The 19,689-nt window shown below is 43.6% G+C and overlaps 1 protein-coding gene across 1 annotated transcript; it reads right to left on the reverse strand.

The window, feature by feature from the left end:
- Nucleotides 1-2,774: 2,774 nt before the first annotated feature.
- On the reverse strand, nt 2,775-18,600 carry LOC311227869 (uncharacterized protein). The gene is made up of 7 exons (XM_084313714.1): nt 18,463-18,600; nt 15,790-15,992; nt 14,876-14,968; nt 14,697-14,792; nt 12,348-12,458; nt 10,612-10,741; nt 2,775-5,590 (listed from the first exon to the last, which is right to left on the reverse strand). The coding sequence occupies exons 1-7, from the start codon at nt 18,473-18,475 to the stop codon at nt 3,723-3,725; spliced, it is 2,514 nt and encodes an 837-aa protein (XP_084169840.1). The 5' UTR covers nt 18,476-18,600; the 3' UTR covers nt 2,775-3,722.
- Between the last annotated feature and the right edge of the window lie 1,089 nt (nt 18,601-19,689).

Consider the following 19,689-nt stretch of genomic DNA (forward strand, 5'->3'; position numbering starts at 1 on the left):
GTCATATATGTTATGATGAATTGAAAATGGGGGACCCTGATGTAAACAAGACGAGTCTTTCTCTGGTCTGCATCCCCTTAACAATTGTATGTATTGAGCTGTACTGTACCCATTCTGCAATCTGTTAATAAAGTTTTCAATCAACCAATAACCACTACACCACGTGCTGCCTCCACATACCACGTGATAATAATGTGAAAGCAAAGATTTGCATGAAAAGTAAAAGTGACATCATGTGTATACGCACAAGAAATCTTGTACAATCCATGTGGTTATTCTGTAAGGGTATTTCATATCTTCATAGCAAACACACACGTAGCGCTCAAAAGTTCTGCAGAATTTCTCTAGAATTGCTTGGTTGGCAGGCAGATGTGAAGCAGCTTGGGGGATTATTACAGCTTTAAGTACCTCGGAGCCTACATATCCGAGGACTTGACATGGACCACACACATTGACAGTGTTGTGAAGAAGGCACGACAACGCCTCTACTTCCTCAGGCGCCTAAGGAAGTTCCAAGTCAGTCAGAAGATCCTTAAGAACTTCTACTCATGTACAATAGAGAGCATCTTGACCGGCAACATCACCTCCTGGTTTGGGAATAGCACTGCACAAGACCGAAGCAGACTACAAAGAGTGACACGTTCAGCCGAACGCACAATTGGAGGGGGGCTCCCCACCCTCCAGAACATTTACAACAAGCGTTGCAAGGGCAAGGCTAAGAGAATCATTAAAGACTCCAGTCACCCGAACAACTGCCTCTTTGAACTGCTGCGGTCAGGCAAGCGATACCGGAGTCTCAAGGCGAGCACAGAAAGACTCAGAAGAAGCTTCTATCCCCAGGCCATCAGGCTGCTAAACGAACAATGAACACTACACAACAACAACCACCAAACGCACATAGCACACACATCCACACGCACACACTCACTTTAAACAAACACACTGTAGCACCCACTCCCCACACTTTATATTTATTGATGAAGGATTGCACTACAACTCGTACACCTTACTGTAAATTGTACCTGAATTGTACCTCATCCCATTTCTGCTTTGCACTATATAGTACTGTACATTAGTACACTGCATAGTATTGTATATTATATGGTAACTCAGAACATTGTACATATGTCTATACCGAACACTGTGACCTCATTTTCTTCTTCTAAATTACATGCTATACTATGTTATTTGATACTATCTTGTCTAGCACAGTCTCTGGAGCGTAACAGTAAGAAGCATTTTGTATGAAAGTATTCTGTACTTCTGTATGACAACTATTAAAGAAACTTGAAACTATTATCCTGCAGTATTTCCGTGGAAGCCGTTGACTTGGAGAGCATGTGTGTGGGATGTCTGCAGCCAATGCGTCCAACAGAGCATTTACCATGTAGTGGTGGTTCCACTACCGTAGCCTACTACTGCAATTATGCTCGGGGCTTAAAACCCCCGTGAATAGGAAGACTAGAAGTGATTTATAAATTAGAATAAATAACATGGTGGAGACACACACTGGGAGTCGGATGAAAGACAGAATAAGGGAGACATTTGGGAGAAAACCACTCAACTCTTCTCTTCTCCTTCCAGCTTAGATACAATTCACCACCGCACAGATGGAGATGATTACCGCAGGGGTAGATGTTACATTGTGACTCATGGTCTGTTAGTCTGAGAGGTTCCAGTTGCCATTTTACCACAGAGGGTATAGCGGGGGAGGCGGGGGTTCGGGTCAAACTTCAGTTAATTTAATTGGACCACGGTGCATCATCATGCACAGAGAAAAGGTTCAACATAAAATGTCCGGGGGTATGTTCGTTTGGATGTCCAAGAGGGCGCTGGTCAAAACACCAGGAAATGGCAGCGGCTCTAAATCAAGATACCAAACATAAACATTCTAAAGTTAATTACGGGAAATGGGCCCAAAAAAAATACATCCTGTGGCTAAAGACCTTCATTAATCTGCAGTCTCTCCCCCCCCCCCCCCCGACGCCCCTATTCTAGTGCCGACTCTGCCCGCATTATATGGATCAACGTCGCTCACAGATCACATCCCTTCTCACTTTGTTGAAAATGTCTCAAAGAGAAAAGATATGAAAGTTTGTCACAGGGATTTATTAGGATCAACGCGGTTCCCACAAGGCTGGGGAAGAATACTTAAGAGACACTGATGAATGATGGCATGGGATTGTACTTGTTCTCTTGCATTTGATTTGCACCGTTTCCATGCGAGGATGCCAGGAAGACTTAACTGTCACCACAGTAGCAACTAATTAGGAACCGCCTTAAAACCGCATACAAAACAACATAACTAATATCTCAACCCCCGCCCTCTTTCCTTGATCCTCCAATCACAACTTGCTTCCCCCCACCCGGACAATCGTTGCCCACCACTCCCTGCCCTTGTTGTCAAGTTATGTGAGAAAATAAAAGGGCAGATGTCGAATAACGGCCGCCTGCTGCCACCTAGTGAAACTTTTCTTCACAAGAGTTAGACAATACCATATTGTCTAGATTCAAAAGACAGGTAGTTATTAAATTGCCTTCCAGCCTTCCCACATGAACACGCATTCAATTACGGGGACGAGTCGATATATAAAAAAGGCACACATGGTATCGGCCCGATTCTATTTTTACAGCAGATATTCGGCCAATATCAGAATTGACAAGTGTTGTGCCCTTTGTACTGGGAGAGTACGGCTTACTCCAAGAATACATCAGAAAAACACAAACAAGGACTTTTGTTTAAACAAATATATTTGAGTAAATTTCAGCTTTAATTTACATGGTTGTGTCCTTTACTTGTTATGGGAGATATGGTAACTCTCTCCACTGAGAGCACTTCATTATCTGAAGACGCACATCTAAATAGCTTGACCTGGTTTCAGTCTGTAACCTGCAGTTGCACTGAATGAAGACACGTCTGAATAGCTTAACCTTGTTTGTACTGAAATTCTTACAATTGTAACCGGAATTGGTATCAGACGGCCAATATGGATGGGGAACCATTAGATGTCGATATCGGTATCGGCCACAATAAATAAATATCTGTGCATCGCTACATTCAGTCAATATGCATTGTTGGGGGGGAAAAATTACTAAAAATGAGTTGACAAAAGTTATGCATTTATTTTGAAAGCCACAAAGCTTGAGAACCATAGATGGGGTAGAAAAACACCCACAGGGTTGAAGATACCGTGCAGCGAATCACTAGTTCCAGCTTCTTCTCGCAGAAATTCCTATTTCTGCATATTTACAAAATCTCTTTTCTACCATATTTTGTAGCCTTTCCAAAAATATACCAACCTCATCATTAGAGCTTTCAAAGCATAATATCCATGTAATTCACACATATCAAAGAGTTGTAAGCAAAAAGAGGTCAAGATCTAGTGTCTACTGGGGATGTGAGGGATAGAGGGGGGTGGGGGTGGAGCACTTGCTTGTGGCAATGGTGAGGATAAATTTACTCCTACAAAAATTACATTTATTTCAACAGCGAAGAGAAAAAAACTAAAATAACCTTGAATAGTAGCCATATCCCCATTCTGTACCCCTTCATACAATGTTTATTTTGATATGGTCAAAGTCAATTTCTCCGTCCATCCTCCAACCAAGCCCCACACACAGTATATTCTTCAGGTGGTTCCATAACCATAACCATTTGTATATTGTTTTAAAAAGGTCCCACGTGAGTTCCCATTCGGATTTGGAGTCAATACACGGTCACACTAAGAGTGACTTTTCAAGTGCCTTCTCAGGTGATTGAGACAGGTGTAAGTCTTGGGGCAGATCTGACAATGGTATGGTCTCACCCCCGAGTGGTTCATCATATGCTGCTTCAGCACACTTCCGTCCGAGAACCCCTTCCCACACTGGGAGCAGATGTAAGGCCGCTCCCCGGTGTGCACGCGCATGTGAACCGTCACCTTGTGCGCCATGGTGAACCCCTTGTCGCACAGCGCACACTTGAAGGGCCTCTCTCCCGTGTGGGTGAGCCTGTGGGTGCGCATCGCGCCCATCTGCGAGAAGGCCTTGCCGCAGTCGGGGCAGGCGTGCGGCTTCTCTCCCGTGTGCACCCTCGTGTGACTCCTGAGTCCCCCCGCGGTCGAGAAGCACTGCGCGCAGTGGGTGCACTGGTACGGACGCTCTCCCGTGTGCGTGCGCATGTGCTGCTTCAGGTCGTACCGGTTCCGGAAGCCACGGCCGCAGACGATGCAGTCCTCCGGCCGGTCGTCGTTGTGCCGGAGCTCGTGGTTCGACAGGCACTTCTCGGAGAGAAAGCTCTTGCCGCACTCCTGGCACTGGTAGGGCTTCTCGTGGTCGACCCTCTGGTGGTACTTCAGCTCACTGATGCCCGGGAACGTTTCATCACAGTATCGGCACCTGAAGCGGTGGTTGAGGCTGTACGGGAGCTGGTGTTCGCTCATCTGGTGGTTCCTCAGCATGTGGGCCATCTTGAAGGCCTTGCCGCAATGCGAACACTCGTACTTGGTCAGCAGCTGCACGCACTGGTGTCGGACCCGTTCGCCTAGGTTTCTGAACTGGCATCCACACTTGGTGCATATATGCGAGGCGTTCTTGCACTTTCTTTTCCTGTGGCCAGACAGGTGAGCCTCCGTTCGAAAGGCCTTCCCGCACTGGGAACATTTGTAAGGCTTCACCGCCGTGTGAAATCTCTGGTGTTCGAGGAATTCAAAGCGATACTTAAAGCTCCTGGCGCACTGCGGACAGTTATGGGTGACGCGTCCGCGCGGATAGGCTTTAATGGTGGTCATCCTGGACGACCCGGATGCGGAGGAAGTCCGATGGGCTGTAGCGCTTTTCTTATGCTTAATTCCTGTCATTAATTTGGTCTCTATTTCCCCCGCCAGCTCGTGGCGCTGTTCGTGTTTGGCCAGACATTTAGTGGAGATGAAGCTCTTGCCACATCGCTTGCACTGGTACGGTTTATCGTGATCGATCTGCTGGTGGTACTTCAACTCACCGATTCCCGGAAAGCCGTCCCCGCAGTGGCTGCACTTGAACAGGCGGTTTTGGACGTGCGTCAGCAAGTGTTCCTTCAGGTTGCTTGTCTTTTGGAAGCTCTTTCCGCAGTAGGCGCAGTCGTAGCTTCGGCCCCGCTTCGGGCACTGGTGTCGGAATTTCTCCAGCGACGTCGGAAAACTGTTCCCGCATTTGATGCACAGATAGGCGGCGTTCTTGCATTTGCGCAGCCGGTGACCCGCCAGTAAAGTGGCCGTTCTGAAGGCCCTGCCGCACTCGGAGCAATTGTAAGGCTGCAGGCCCGTGTGGACCCTCTGGTGCTCAATGAGGACAGAGTGGTGTTTGAAGCACTTGTCGCACTCCGGGCATTTGTGCATGCCCGGTTGGTGCCTCCTTCGAGGCGACGTGGCGACGTTCGCTTTGGGGGATTCGGGAAAGTCGTTGGAGGTGGACGGAACTTGAGAGTTCGCCGACAGCTCGTCGTCGAAGATGACGATCTGAGGGACGTCGTCGGTCTCGTCGTCGCACACGCTGGGATGGGAAGCGATGGCCACTTCCAGCGACTGAGGGAGAGACAAGGAGGAAACGAGGAGATCCTCTGACAGGAACGGAGCTGTGGGGAGAAGATCAGTAAGGGAGAATGTCAATGAAAGGTTCTTCACTGCATCAGAGTCAAGACAACTTGATCAACCAATAAATTGCTCTCTCTTCTGGCCAAGGTGCACAGTCCCCCCTACATCTTTCTGGCCACAGCCGTCACTAGCTCCGAGCGTAGCTAGACGGAGGGGAGGACAGGGTGAGGCTGCCTGTCAAACCAGAATCAAACCAGTGTGGAGGTCTCACCCTGGCCCCCGTGTGCTGTCAGATTACCAACTAGGGGACATTGATCTACACTTCTAACGCACCTTGCGTCACGGCAAAAACCTTAACCAAAATTAGCTGCTAACGCTAACTAAGCTAAGCTAAATAGATCACAGACACAGGAGCAGGCCTGGACTGGCCATCTGGCATACGGGGCATTTGCCCGGTGGGCCGACGCATATTTGGGCAGTTATGATTTGATTAAAAAAAATGTTTAAGATTTTTTTTTTAATGTTTGGTCAATGACCGGCCCACTACTATGCTGGGAGAGCGGCCCATTGGTACTGACTGACACTGGGCTGGCCCAATCACATCTGGCACTAAGCACCTCCCCCCGCCAGTCGTGTGGTACATGACTGAGAGGGGGCTGGCTGGTACATGACTGAGAGGGGGGCTGGTACATGACTGAGAGGGGGGCTGGTACATGACTGAGAGGGGGCTGGTACATGACTGAGAGGGGGCTGGTACATGACTGAGAGGGGGCTGGTACATGACTGAGAGGGGGCTGGTATACAGGACTGATATCCCTTTTACACCGGCCAGGCTCCGTGCTGGAGCCGGTTCCCGAACGTAATCTTGCACCGGCCGGCGCGTTCAGACCGGGATTAATTGGTTCAGAACGTGACAAATCGGTGCTCAGCTGGCACCGGAAAATAGTTGGTTTTTCCTCGCAAACCGTGACATCATCAGTGGCCGTGTTATATTCCAGGCTGTGAAGACGAGTAGTAGCGAGTCAGCGCGCGAGCGCACACACACAAAAGAATACACGCACACACACGCTGTATACGTTTGAAATGAATCGTTCCAGCAAAGTAGGCTTCTATTATTCGAATGACTTGTTTTAATGTGTATCATATAGTAGTAAGTCCTACTGTACAGTGACATGACATATTAGCATGACATCCGATTTATTAATGCCAACAATGGGCGACAACCGCAATTGGCACTTGAAAAGTGTAAATGATGGATTAGTCAGTAGTAATTCATGACGGCCCGTTTAGCTCAGCTGGTTAGTGCGCTGCCTGTGGAGTGTATGGTGCCAGGTTCAAATCTTGGTTACTTTTTTTATTTTTTTGTAACGTTAATAAATTTATCCACTCTGGTTGATAAGATAAGATATTCCTTTATTGATCCCCTTGGGGAAATTCAGGCATCATAGCAGCATGGGGGATGGGGGGGTACAGGTAGTAAAAACTACACAAGCAGTGTAAACAAATAAATCAATATAATTTACTATCTAACTGAAATATACAGTATTCACAGTATCACAGTATTCACATAAGGTGCCGTATGCATAAGGTAGTGTTATTGTCCTTTTTGGGACACCAGAGTGGATACATTTATTAACGTTACAAAAAAGAAAAGAAAAAGCAACCAAGATTTGACCCTGGCACCATACGCTCCACAGGCAGCGCACTAACCAGTTGAGCTAAACGGGCCGTCATGAATTACTACTGACTAATCCATCATTTACACTTTACACCATTATTGGCATTAATAAATCAGATGTCATGCTAATATGTCATGTTCTACAGTAGGACTTACTACTATATGATACCCATTAAAACAAGTCATTCGAATAATAGAAGCCTACTTTGCTGGAACGATTCATTTGAAACGTATACAGCGTGTGTGTGTGTGTATTCTATTGTGTGCGCTCGCGTGTTGAGGCTCGCTCTCCACACATTATTTTTACCTGAGTAACGCCCCCGTTGATGACGGAGACGGTGGAATGTTGGTTCTGCTTAAATGGGTGTACACTACACGTGGGGTGGTTCGCCAGAGAGCACCAAGGTTCAGAGGGTTCAGAACGGAGCTGGAGCTTGAACCGGAGCCGGGCGGTTTAAAAGCGCTATGAGAGGGGGCTGGTACATGACTGAGAGGGGGGCTGGTACATGACTGAGAGGGGGCTGGTACATGACTGAGAGGGGGCTGGTACATGACTGAGATGGGGCTGTGGTACATGACTGAGAGGGGGCTGTGGTACATGACTGAGAGGGGGCTGTGGTACTGAGAGGGGGTTGTGGTACATGACTGAGAGGGGGCTGGTACATGACTGAGAGGGGGGCTGGTACATGACTGAGAGTTGGTACATGACTGAGATGGGGCTGTGGTACATGACTGAGGGGGCTGTGGTACATGGCAGAGGGGGCTGGTAGATGACTGACAGGGGGCTGGTACACATGACTGAGAGGGGGCTGGTACATGACTGAGAGGGGGCTGGTATACAGGACTGAGAGGGGGCTGGTGTACATGACTGAGAGGGGGCTGGTACATAACTGAGAGGGGGCTGGTACATGACAGAGGGGGCTGGCTGGTACATGACTGAGAGGGGGCTGGTACATGACTGAGAGGGGGCTGGTACCATGTATTGTGCATCATTGTAGGTCAAACCATTAAAAAGTTCATTTCCATGGCAGCCATTTTGGACTCTCACAATTTTTTTTTTTAAATACACCCCAGCTAAATTAGTTTATTACCCCTCCTAGATGACAAATCCATTGAGAAACTAAGTGCCACAGATGACCCAACTACTAGGTCCATATCGTATCATCATAATATTATTTAAAGAATCATTAGGATAAGGGTTCCCTTGATAAAGATGCATGAAAAGGCTGTATAATATACAACACCTGTAGCTCAACTGCAAAAACTGTTTTTTTTATTTGATTAGATTTGTATTTGGAAATTAAAAACACATCATAAAAACAAATTATCTTGACCAATTTGTATTCCTGAGGATATCACCTAAAAGCATTCATTAAAACACTTATTTCCAAGGTGGTCCTCGATGGAACACATAAAAACACAGCACATAGCCTACTCAACTGCTAATTTCTGCTCAACTGCAAAAATACAGGGAAAAACACATTCACAACAGGCAGCAAAGTTTATTTTCAGCCAAGTATGGTAATAAGGTAACTATTAGGATATATATGGTAGGGCTGGGCGATATGACGATATTATATAAATATCGGGTACAGTTCATTAACGATACACTTTTTAAACGTATCGTGGATATCGTGATGTTTTGCCCAAGAGGATTGTGTCGCGTCAATCTGGTCCACACGTTGAAACTTTTGAACACACACTACTGCATCAAAGTTACTACTTATGATAACAAAGGCATTCGTTTTGTGGCATTAACGTTATATAGTTACATGTTCAATAACATCAGCGTATTTACATAGCAACGTCCGAGGTCGACCTAGATATAGCAAGCATTAGTCGTTCAATCATATCTCAGCCCGTGCTGACTCAGTTGTGCCCATTCTGCGGTCTGTTAATAAAGTTTTCAATCAGACAGATGTATGGAAAGGCTTTTATTATAACATCCGTTGCAGTAAAATCATTATGCCTCCAGTCGTTTAGTCTTCCTGCGGAGCTAAAAGCTAAACGTCGGCCGCTCAATGGACAGCACAAAAACTATTTGTGTAGGTGGAGACTAGAGCTACCACAGATAGTAATAAGTTATAAGAGTAAGTAATCCATACCATATATTAGGGCTGGGCGACGATATGGCCTAAATATGATATCACAATATTTTCTGACCTTTCGGCGATACACGATACGCATCACGATGTTTTTCTTTTTTTCCCCAAACAATTCATTATGAGGCTTACCAAGACAGTATTTGAGTTTGCAAGCTAACATTAAAGACAAAATAAAATACCCATGCATTTAGCATTTTTATATTATATATTAGATTTAGATTATTGGATTATTAGATTATATATTGCATATATTTAGCAATGAGATATTATATGATTTAGATATGAAATATGATGAATTGAAAATGGGGGACCCTGATGTAAACAAGACGAAAGTCTTTCTCTGGTCTGCATCCTCCAGTCCACTGTTGTTGTATTGAGCTGTACTGTATTGTACCCATGCTGCAATCTGTTAATAACGTTTTCATTCATTCAGACGGCAAACAGAATCATTTTGATTGACAGTCGAGTCTTCCAATTACGTCACACTGCTTGCACCCGCCCTGCTGTTCTTAGCACCAATCGGCAAGCGCGTATTAATTTTTTACTTCCGCCATTGGAGAGCTCAGTGACAACAACAATTTTATTCAAAAGGAAGATATTGATTTAAATATGTATATAGCCTATATATAAAAAATACATCATAATCGTATCTCCTGTACTGGCACAAGCACTACCATAGCATGGAGTGGAGAGATAACACACAATACATATAATAATTCATGGAGATATACTAATGTATGTAATGATAAACAAAGGGGCAGTAATGGGCGGGTGTTATATTATTTCAAGATAATAAAGTAGCTATAATGAGTGTAGGTTACTCACCCTACTCATGTACAGTAGGCATCCACACTACACAGCATTTATAGACATAAATAAACTTCATGGCTCATCTACTCTGGGTATTCAGTAGGTGGTGCGAAGAGGCAACTACCCATGTGACCTGAGGATACTAGTAAAACCTTTTGAAATATTCAATTGCAAATATAATCAATTGTTGTTTTTTCCGGTAAATTAATTGTTTAGATTAATAGACTAATCAATAAAATAATCAACAAAATAAAAGTTACATATATAATTTTATGAATAAAAAATGATAAAGATGATAAAAACAACAGCCTACATTGAATAAAACAATGTGTTTTATTATCATAATTATTTTGGTCCTCATTTTTTTTTTTTTTTTTAATAAAATCTGTCATGAAAAAGAGGGGTCATCTTATAATCAGGGTGGTCTTATATTCAGACCAATACCGAAATACAAATTCGAGTGCCTTACCAACAGCATTCTTGGCCAATTTCCCATGGAACTGTTTGCTCTGGAGAAGAAATTTGAGGTCTTCTCCGTTTGTGACACACTGCATGTATTCCTCCAGGACAGAGGGCGCGGCGCTGATCCACGACGCAGTCTAAACACCAAGGGAGAGGGGACAAAGTGTTATCATTTCAAACTGTTCCAATTTAGCTGAATTAGTATTATTAGGGATGCACTGATCCGATATTGATATCAGCCCCGATATGACTAAAATAGCTGGATCGGGTATCGGTTAAAAAAAATGTAATATCGGATATTTTTTTATATATATATATATATATATATATATATATATATATATATATATAATATAATAATAAATACAATTATATGGGGCGGCTAGGTGGTGTAGTGGGCAAGGCACTCGCCACCAGTGTGGAGACGCTAGGATTCGCGTGTTCGAATCCAGCTCTCCACATTGTTTTCAGTTTAGCTGGTCGTCCGCAGTAATACACATTGGCCGTATTACGGGGAGGGAAAACTGAAGGGTGGGGATCGAACGTTGTGAACAAGCGACTCCTACAAGTCGGTTGGTGCGCCTGCGCAGTAGAATCAGGAAGTGTCGGGGGCAGCGTGAGCCTCCCACGCGTTACTCCTCGACACTGAGAGATCGAGCTGCGCAGGTGAAAAGATGCGACTGCTGTTACCTCAAGTACCGGAGGGGACTTGTGCTATGTATGACTTAGTCCACATTGCAGCCGGCTTGTGGGAGGCAAGAAACAGCGTTCGTGACAGGGGAGGGTTGAATTGGATGATACGAAATTGGGATGGGAGAAAATATAGAAAAATGGGAGAAAAAGTGGATCAAAAAAAAAAAAAAATACAATTATAAATAACAATTCAGTAAAAAAAAATTACGATTTTTTTTGTTGCATTTATTGCTTTTTACAGAGAGAGACAGAGAGAGAGACGGAGAGAGACAGAGAGAGACAGAGACAGAGACAGAGAGAGAGAGAGAGAGAGGAAGAACGGGAGACAGAGCGGGGGGAGACATTCGGCAAAGGACGCCGGGTCCGAGAATCGAACCCGGGTCGGCCGCTTCGCGACGCAGCGCGTTACATGGTTCGCCACTTGGGCGGCCACAATTCAGTACATTTATATCTATGTGTTAATTTTAGGGATGCTCGATATTGGCTTTTTTACCGATACACCGATATTGTCCAACTCTTCATTTCCGATACCGATATCAACCGATATATACAGGGTGACCCACCCAAAAAACGGAATAATTTCAGGTAATTAACATTACATATCTCTCGTCGTGGAATTAACACAACATTATGCATACTTTTGACAATAAAAAAATCAGAATGTGTTCTTACTTGCTTGCCTGGGTAAATCAAATTATTATTATTTTTTTTAAACCGATACCAATAATTTCCGATATCACATTTTAATGCCAATATCGGCCGATAATATCGGTAGGCCGATAATATTGGACATCCCTAGTTAATTTGTTACATTTTGTTTCACTAAGTTAGGAAAGTAATGTTTTAAGTCATGCCTGATGTTGCCTTGCACAAAATAATGATCCCAGTCTCTTACACACAGTGAGGCATACAGTTTATTAATTGAACAATGGGTATCGGATCGGTACTCTGTATCGGCCCAAAGCCCAGGTATCGGTATCGGGACTGAAAAGGTCGGATCGGTGCATCCCTAATTATTATCATTGGTCTTATAGGACGGTGTCTCTGTACCTGTTTGAAGTCTGGCACAGGCAGCAGTTCCTCCAGCCGAGTGAAGAACTCACAGACCAGAGTCTCCAGTGCCGTGTCAAAATCAGGGCCGTACTCCACAGGGAACACATTCTGAGAGATAAGAGAAACCGTTAGACCCTAGAGCACATTCTGACATTATTATTCAGGCTTGATGACCTAATAAGCGGAAAAACACCCGTGTGAAATGGATCATCTGGACAAATGTGAATAACATACTTAAGGGGATTTTAAGAAGCCCATCTGATTTGTCACAAACTGGGAGTCCTTTAACACTTTGAGTGCCACGCCCGAGAATATTCGGGTTTACGCCCCAACCGTTGAGTGCCACGTCACGGCTATTCTCTCTCTTTTTTTATTATTAGCGATCTGAAATCATATTGCATCACGCGAGCCTACCGTTGGAGATCCAGGGACCGCCGGCGCTCAGATCTGAAAAAAGCGCCCCCTATCGTCTCCCAGATGGTAAATCACCCTTTTGGAATGGACTCAATGAAAGTGAATGGGAGAACGGATTTCTGACTCCACATTTTACTTCTCACTGATGCAGCCGGGGTCTACCAGAGTTCATTCTGGAGCCTCTGAGCCGCGCGGATCATGTGTTCTACTGTATACACGGTTGATCAATACATTTATCGATTTTTTCAAATGGCGATCGGAAATTGGAATAAACCATTTGGATACCATCTGACCTCAGGTAAGAAAGCTATGTTATCAGTGTTAGGATAATCAGACTCGTTTTCACGGAGATATAAGCGTTTCCACTATATGTGATATAGCAGCGGTTATCAGCGCACGGCACGAGCGTGCGTGCACACACATACTATCGATCATCTAGCGTTTATTTGAAAACGATTCATAAATAGGCCGACAAATGACAACGTTCTGGAATATTCCAGTAAAAGGCGATTATCATAGAATGTGTTGTTTTCCCCCGGAAAACGGGTGATTTTCAAAATGCTATCAAACGGAAATGAAGCGATAAAAATACAATCTGCCTTGCCAATGTTGACTGGAAAATGAGTCTTTGATAAGCGACGGGCAGATTAGACACATAGCCATAATTTAAAACATATTATATATATAATATATTATTATATTAACGTTAACATTGGGAGTGGATGGTGGTGGCATCAAGGGGGTAAAAAGGAAAACCCGGCGTGGCACTCAAAGTGTTAAGTAGATTAAAAAAGCACTCAGAAACCGTGTTTTTGCTTTTAAAATATTGGAAGCCGGCGTCACGTTGACAGAGAGTAGTCATGCACCCCGTCTTCACATTTTTAATATAACCACGACGTTTCGGTCACACGATCTTCATCAGACATCTGAATCTGATGCCCGATGAAGGCTGTACGATTGGAACGTTGGTGGTTAACACTGTCACCGCACAGCAAGAAGGGTCCTGGGTTCAATTCCTGCTTGGGGACCAGTTTGCATGTTCTCCCTGTGCTCGCAAGGGTTCCCCCACCAGAAAAATAGATAGTGTGCGGGGGACTATTCTCTATTAACATGACCAACGTTCCTCTCCTAAGTAACTGTCCAGAGAAAGCAGGTATGTAAAAAGAAAGACACTATTTTTACAAAGATATTGGAAGCAGAACGTGTTAGCATTTGCCATAATTAACCATGATTGTTAATTGTACATTAGAACTAATCTTAACTGTAACCATAGCTCTATTCTATTTAAATCTTTCGAAATGTTCTTATGTACCCCAGTTGCTACTGCATGTACATGTTTTATTATACGTATCTACATACATACCAACTGTTCGCCTGTTTATTCTCCACCCATCGATCATCCATAGCAACACTATATTATCACAGACATCAAAGTTGGTGATCCCTCTTTGAACGGCCCTTCTAAGGTTTCTCTCCTCCACATCGCCTGTGGTGCTTTTTTCCTATTGCTAGGTTTTTTAGTGAGTTTTTCCTATTTGCTGGGGTATTACCTTTGCTTGGGTATGTCTGGGAGTGTTGCATATTTGGATTTTATGGTGGTTTTTGTTCTTGATTTATTGTGATGTTTCTTCTTGACGACTTGTTTAAAGAAGACTTGTCAAGCCCATGGGGGCATTACCTTGTGATCTCGGGCTTTACAAATATTTGATTTGATTCGACTCCCGGTCGTGGTGTTTCTTTTGGACTTTTTCCGATACAAAATGTAATAAATTACTTATACAATATGGAAATATATTACTTATGGCTCTAACATCATACATTATGTACATTTTTCCCTGTGGTCGATTAGTACTTTATCCATGTTTTCTGATGAGACTGTGTTGCCTATGGACACGGCGCCTTGCGTCCAATTAAACACAGAATGCACTTTACCTTGAGAAAATGTTCCCTTCCGTCTGTGTCCTCGATGAGGCCTTGCACCAGCTTCATGAAGTTCGCCTCAGGTGCTTCGATGACGGTGTCGTTTGTCTGCATTACGAGACAAGACGTCAGTCGGGAGTGCTTTTAAGAGTCATAGAAAGCAAACGGACAATACCACGGGAATCACTCACCTCATCTATGCAAGACGATCGGATTCTGTCGAGGTGGGTCTCTACGGCCTTGAGATCTTCGGGGTGTTCAGAACGCAACAGCTCAAGAGTTGTCTGGAAGATAAATGTGAATCGTATCAAATGGTGTTTCCCCCTACGACCAAAAGAAAAATGCATGCTAGGTACGTACTCCTGCCACTAGCCTCGACAAAGGCTCTGGCATTACAATATGGTCCACGGGTGCTGGACTGTGGCTGCCCACTGCTCCTAACTAGTTTATAGTAGATGCAGATGAGACATTTCAGGTTGAAAATTTTACAAAATGTTATACATTTTCTATTGTAGTTGTAGAAGCCAAAACAGACATTAGAAGTTGTATTATTTATGGTGTTGTATTTATGTTTGAACACTAGGGGGCACACCACCTCTATTATAAGAGACCTTGCTAATCAGTGCAATTTATGCACCTGCCGAGGATTCACACTTTCAAACCTGCTTTCATTGTTGGAACTGCTTATCTAACAAACAACTGACAACTGTTCTGTTAACCTTCATCATCATTCATCTTTCATTTGGACAATAAAACCCTGCAAACTACACCAGCTGCAGCTTGGATGGACATTCAACTATTTCAACATCCACAACTTTGTTAGCCGAGTAGGAAATAAAATGGGTGCATCGTGACACTTGTCAATACATTTGGGGAGTGACAAGCGGCCACTACAGTAGTGGTGGTAGTTTCTCCTTGCTGTGGACTCCCAACAATCTCAATCCAATATGATGAGCATCTATTGAATAATCTAAAATGTAATTTTCCATACCAAAGCTGATATTGTTACACATAAGTTATTAAAAAAAAAGTCCTTCTGAATGTTGTGTGATATTCAGACTTTTCTGTATCACCCAGCCCTGACGTTGCATTTCAAATCACTTACCCTAGCTCTAAGGCCTAGAGAGAGTAGCCTCCCCTCCCTTTTGCTCATGAGTTCTGGAACTGCATCCGTTACCATGGACACAAACTCTTCCAGTTTCCCATAGTGCTTTATGTTCCTCTGGCGTACCACTTCCCACATCACCGCTGACATGAGCCGTAGTGGGGGAACCAGGAGCCCCAGGGAAGACAAGGGAATGGTGGATTCTGCAAGGAGACGTGAGGTTAGTTCAAGGTACTTTACAACAAGAGTATGTTAAGCTTACGCTGCGATCATGTGGGGGAGACGGTAGCAATGAGTTTACTACTTGTACAAGACATTTGTCAAAGAGCAAATGGACAGCATTTATATTATATAGCACTTTTATCAAAAGCGCTTTACAACGTAGGCCTCACATTCACTCGCACACCGATGGTGGAGGCGACCATGCAAGGTGCCAACCTGCTCATTGGGAGCAGTTAGGGGGTTGAGTGCCTTGCTCAAGGAGCAACTTCCAACACGCTTCCGGGAGGAGTGGGAATCGAACCGGGAACCTTCCAATTACCAGACGACCTCTCTACCTTCTGAGCCACTTGTCAGCGTTCAAGTTGTAAATACTACTTGGGAACTCAAGAGGTTTGAGATGTTCCCCCGATTTCTCACACCTCAGAAATCTGATGCCACCAACGCAGAAATATCGACAATCAAGTGCAAGGAGTAAGACCTTTATTTCAAATAAAAACTAACAAACAGTATGTTTTTCCAGTACAAATCATTGTAAAGCACTTGAAATGCCACGGAACAAGACTACTTGCTGAATATTTTTTGTGTGTGCAAGCTTGACATGTTGCTCAACAGTAATGACGCATATATTATTGACAGAAAAAACACTTCCAACACTTTTATTTAAGGCCATGCACCCCCAGATTGTCGTTATGACACTGTTATATATTATCGCAGTGTGATTGGATGAAATGCCAAACTTTCCATGGAATACTTGTGGTTTCACTGTGGTTTTTAGCCGTATCTGTGTACACATGGAAGGGACAGAGGAAAGACTGTCAAGAGCAGATAAACAGAAGCATTCCGGATCTTGGCGTGTTTCGTTACGAGCCAGGACTCTCTGAATGCAATGTAGTGAATCTGTGGGTTTGCATTGATACTGGAGAGTAGTATACTGGGTGACACTGGTAATCAAATGTCATAGTAAAACTGTCAATTACAATTTATAGTGGTATATAATAAAACCAGTAACTGTCCCACTGTTCATTTGTGACCCCATGACCTTTCCTCTTGTATCACCATCGCCAACATTTTCAAATCAATTGAGCACATCTCCTAATTTGTCGTATGATCAGAAAATCAGACCCCATGACCGCTCCTCTAGCCCCGCCAACAACATTAAGCCAATCAGAGAAGAGGATATCTTGAGAAGTAATGGCCAGATTGCCATGAAATTAGCTGTGCACATTCATGACCCCAAGGCGGAATAAATCTATTAATGACTCCCTGATCTCGACCCGTCAAGTCACAAAATTGGCTGTAAATAGGGGGAGAAAGTGAGAAACCTGTTGATGTTGGTGACCTCGTCAAAAAGAGATATTTTGACTGTAAGTGCTTTAAGTACATGAGAAAGCGATACAAATAAAAATGTATTACTATTATTATTCAACTGTGTTGAAATCAATCACCATCCTATTTTATACTATGTGTGTAGCTATGAATGAATGAATGAATGAAAACTTTATTTAACAGATTGCAGAATGGGTACAATACAGTACGGCTCAATACAATTGTTAAGGGAATGCAGACCAGAGAAAGACGTTCGTCTTGTTTACATCAGGGCCCCCCCCCCCCTATCCAAAGTGATGCATTTAACAATCCCTCTTTCAGATGTTTTTGAGTCATATCTCATTAGGAACATAATCTGCTATAATGCTTGGGGATGATGGGGGAGATTCATAATAATAGCCTAATTTTCTGTTCAATGTGCCCAAATGATGCTCCAATCCTCAGTCATAGATACACTCCTGGTTCATTCTGGACTAGACTGGCGCACACACATTAGCCAATGAATGAATCAATGAAAACGTTATTTAACAGATTGCAGAATGGGTACAATACAGTACGGCTCAATACACACAATTGTTAAGGGGGTGCAGACCAGAGAAAGACTTTAGTCTTGTTTACATCAGGGTCCCCCATTTTCAATTCATAGTGATTCCACCCAATGCCTCCAAATGCGTGTAAGTATAATTATGTAAACGTTAGTTGAATGGAATGGTAACTCCCTCAGAGAGTGGACACCAGCTAGCTGAGCTCTGCCTGCTGCCCTGGAGAACTTTGCCATTATTAAAAACCGACATTTGCTGGACGAAATGAATCACTCGTTCTGGTCGCGCATCGTCATAAATGGCGGACTTAACTAAGCTAGTTGACGTTTCGCATCGTATAAAGGATGATCGCGTTAAAGCAGAGTCGAGATAACGTACCATTTAGCTACCGGCCTAATCGTCTCCCCTATGAGGCCAGCTATAGCGACAAACTCATCGATCGGTGAAACAATCCTCGTTCCAGGGATTAGTCCGGGCCTGCTGTGTCGCCTCGGCTAATAGCCATCTCAGCTAACGCGCTAGCACAATCCATAACAGTAGAAAATGCATGTTTTTAATTAGCTGCGCCAGAGGCGATACATACCCACGTCGTCCATTTCGAATGTCGTGTCGGCGAGGATGACAAAGAGAAACACACCTTATTGCCAGAAATACTTCATAATCATCATAGTTAGCAATAGCTAACTCGTAAGCTAGCAAGAGAGATCGCGGGGTTCAGGCGCCAACTTCTTCCTGAAACATCTTCTTCTTCTTCTTCAATGGGTTTAATGGCGGGTCGCGACCACAAAAGGCGCATACCGCCACCTACTGTACAATCCATTTTACAATGTCTTCTTCTTCTTCTTTGGAATTAATGGCGGTTCTCAATCACAAAAAGGCGCATACCGCCACCTACTGTACATCCCAGCAAGTTACAACTGGCCGGATAGATAGCGTCTGGAACATGTTATTGAATGGCCAGTGTTCCGCGTGCTGATGTGAGCAAGGGTGCGTGTGTTTCGCTGTAGAGCGCAGCCCGGGTTGGCGACACTCCGCACATTCAAAATGGGGATGCACTCAATAATGCGCTTGATAGTCAGCCCACCAGGTAATACAAATCAAGCTGCTGCACATGTCAGACATTTATTTGAAGTAAATATAACATGTCCACTCCTCGCATATGTTCGTTTAGATAGTATTATGTTATTAAATACGTGTGCAATAATAATTTATCACAATTGGCAACATGATGATGGTAAATAATCCAGAAGAAATACTTCCAACTGATAAAAAGCTAGAATTACTTCCGGGTCAAAAACTCAAGAGGTTTTTGGTAAGCTGTTACCCTCTGAGTGTATAGTAGACATAATTAGCATGATGTAGAGTTAAACGAGTACATCCATCCACATCACATTTAATATTTTAATGTAGGCTGGTCCAAATGTATTCAAAGAAATGTTTACAGAAATTACATTGACAAATCACTCAATATTTCACTGTGATTTAATGTACGGTAATGTGTAGGCTACTGCTCAATACACTGAATAGTGATTTGTCAAAGACACCAAAACATGTCAAGACATTTTAGAAAATATTACACTTGCATGGTAAGTTTAACAATTGCACTTAAAGCACAACAGAGGCTTTACTACTAGGTTATTATGTAAACAAAAAAACAATGATCTTTGTTCCTGACAAGTTAAGGCCAACGCTGAACGTATTAAAGCCCCAATCCAGAATGTACATTTGGATATGTCTGTTTTTTAAGGGGTTGACTAGTAGATACAAAATATATATTATTATATATTTATAAACCTCTCACTTGTAAACA

The sequence above is a fragment of the Notolepis coatsorum genome (assembly GCF_963971535.1).
Source record: "Notolepis coatsorum genome assembly, chromosome: 4".
NCBI lineage: Eukaryota > Metazoa > Chordata > Actinopteri > Aulopiformes > Paralepididae > Notolepis > Notolepis coatsorum.

Bases quoted from the DNA above. Each gene is read 5' to 3' on its own strand.
- LOC311227869 (XM_084313714.1), bottom strand. The intron at 12,459-14,696 runs GTAAAGTGCATT...CTTATCTCTCAG, and splicing joins GAAGGGAACATTTTCTCAAG to AATGTGTTCCCTGTGGAGTA. The intron at 10,742-12,347 runs GTACAGAGACAC...CTTGGTGTTTAG, and splicing joins CTGTGCCAGACTTCAAACAG to ACTGCGTCGTGGATCAGCGC.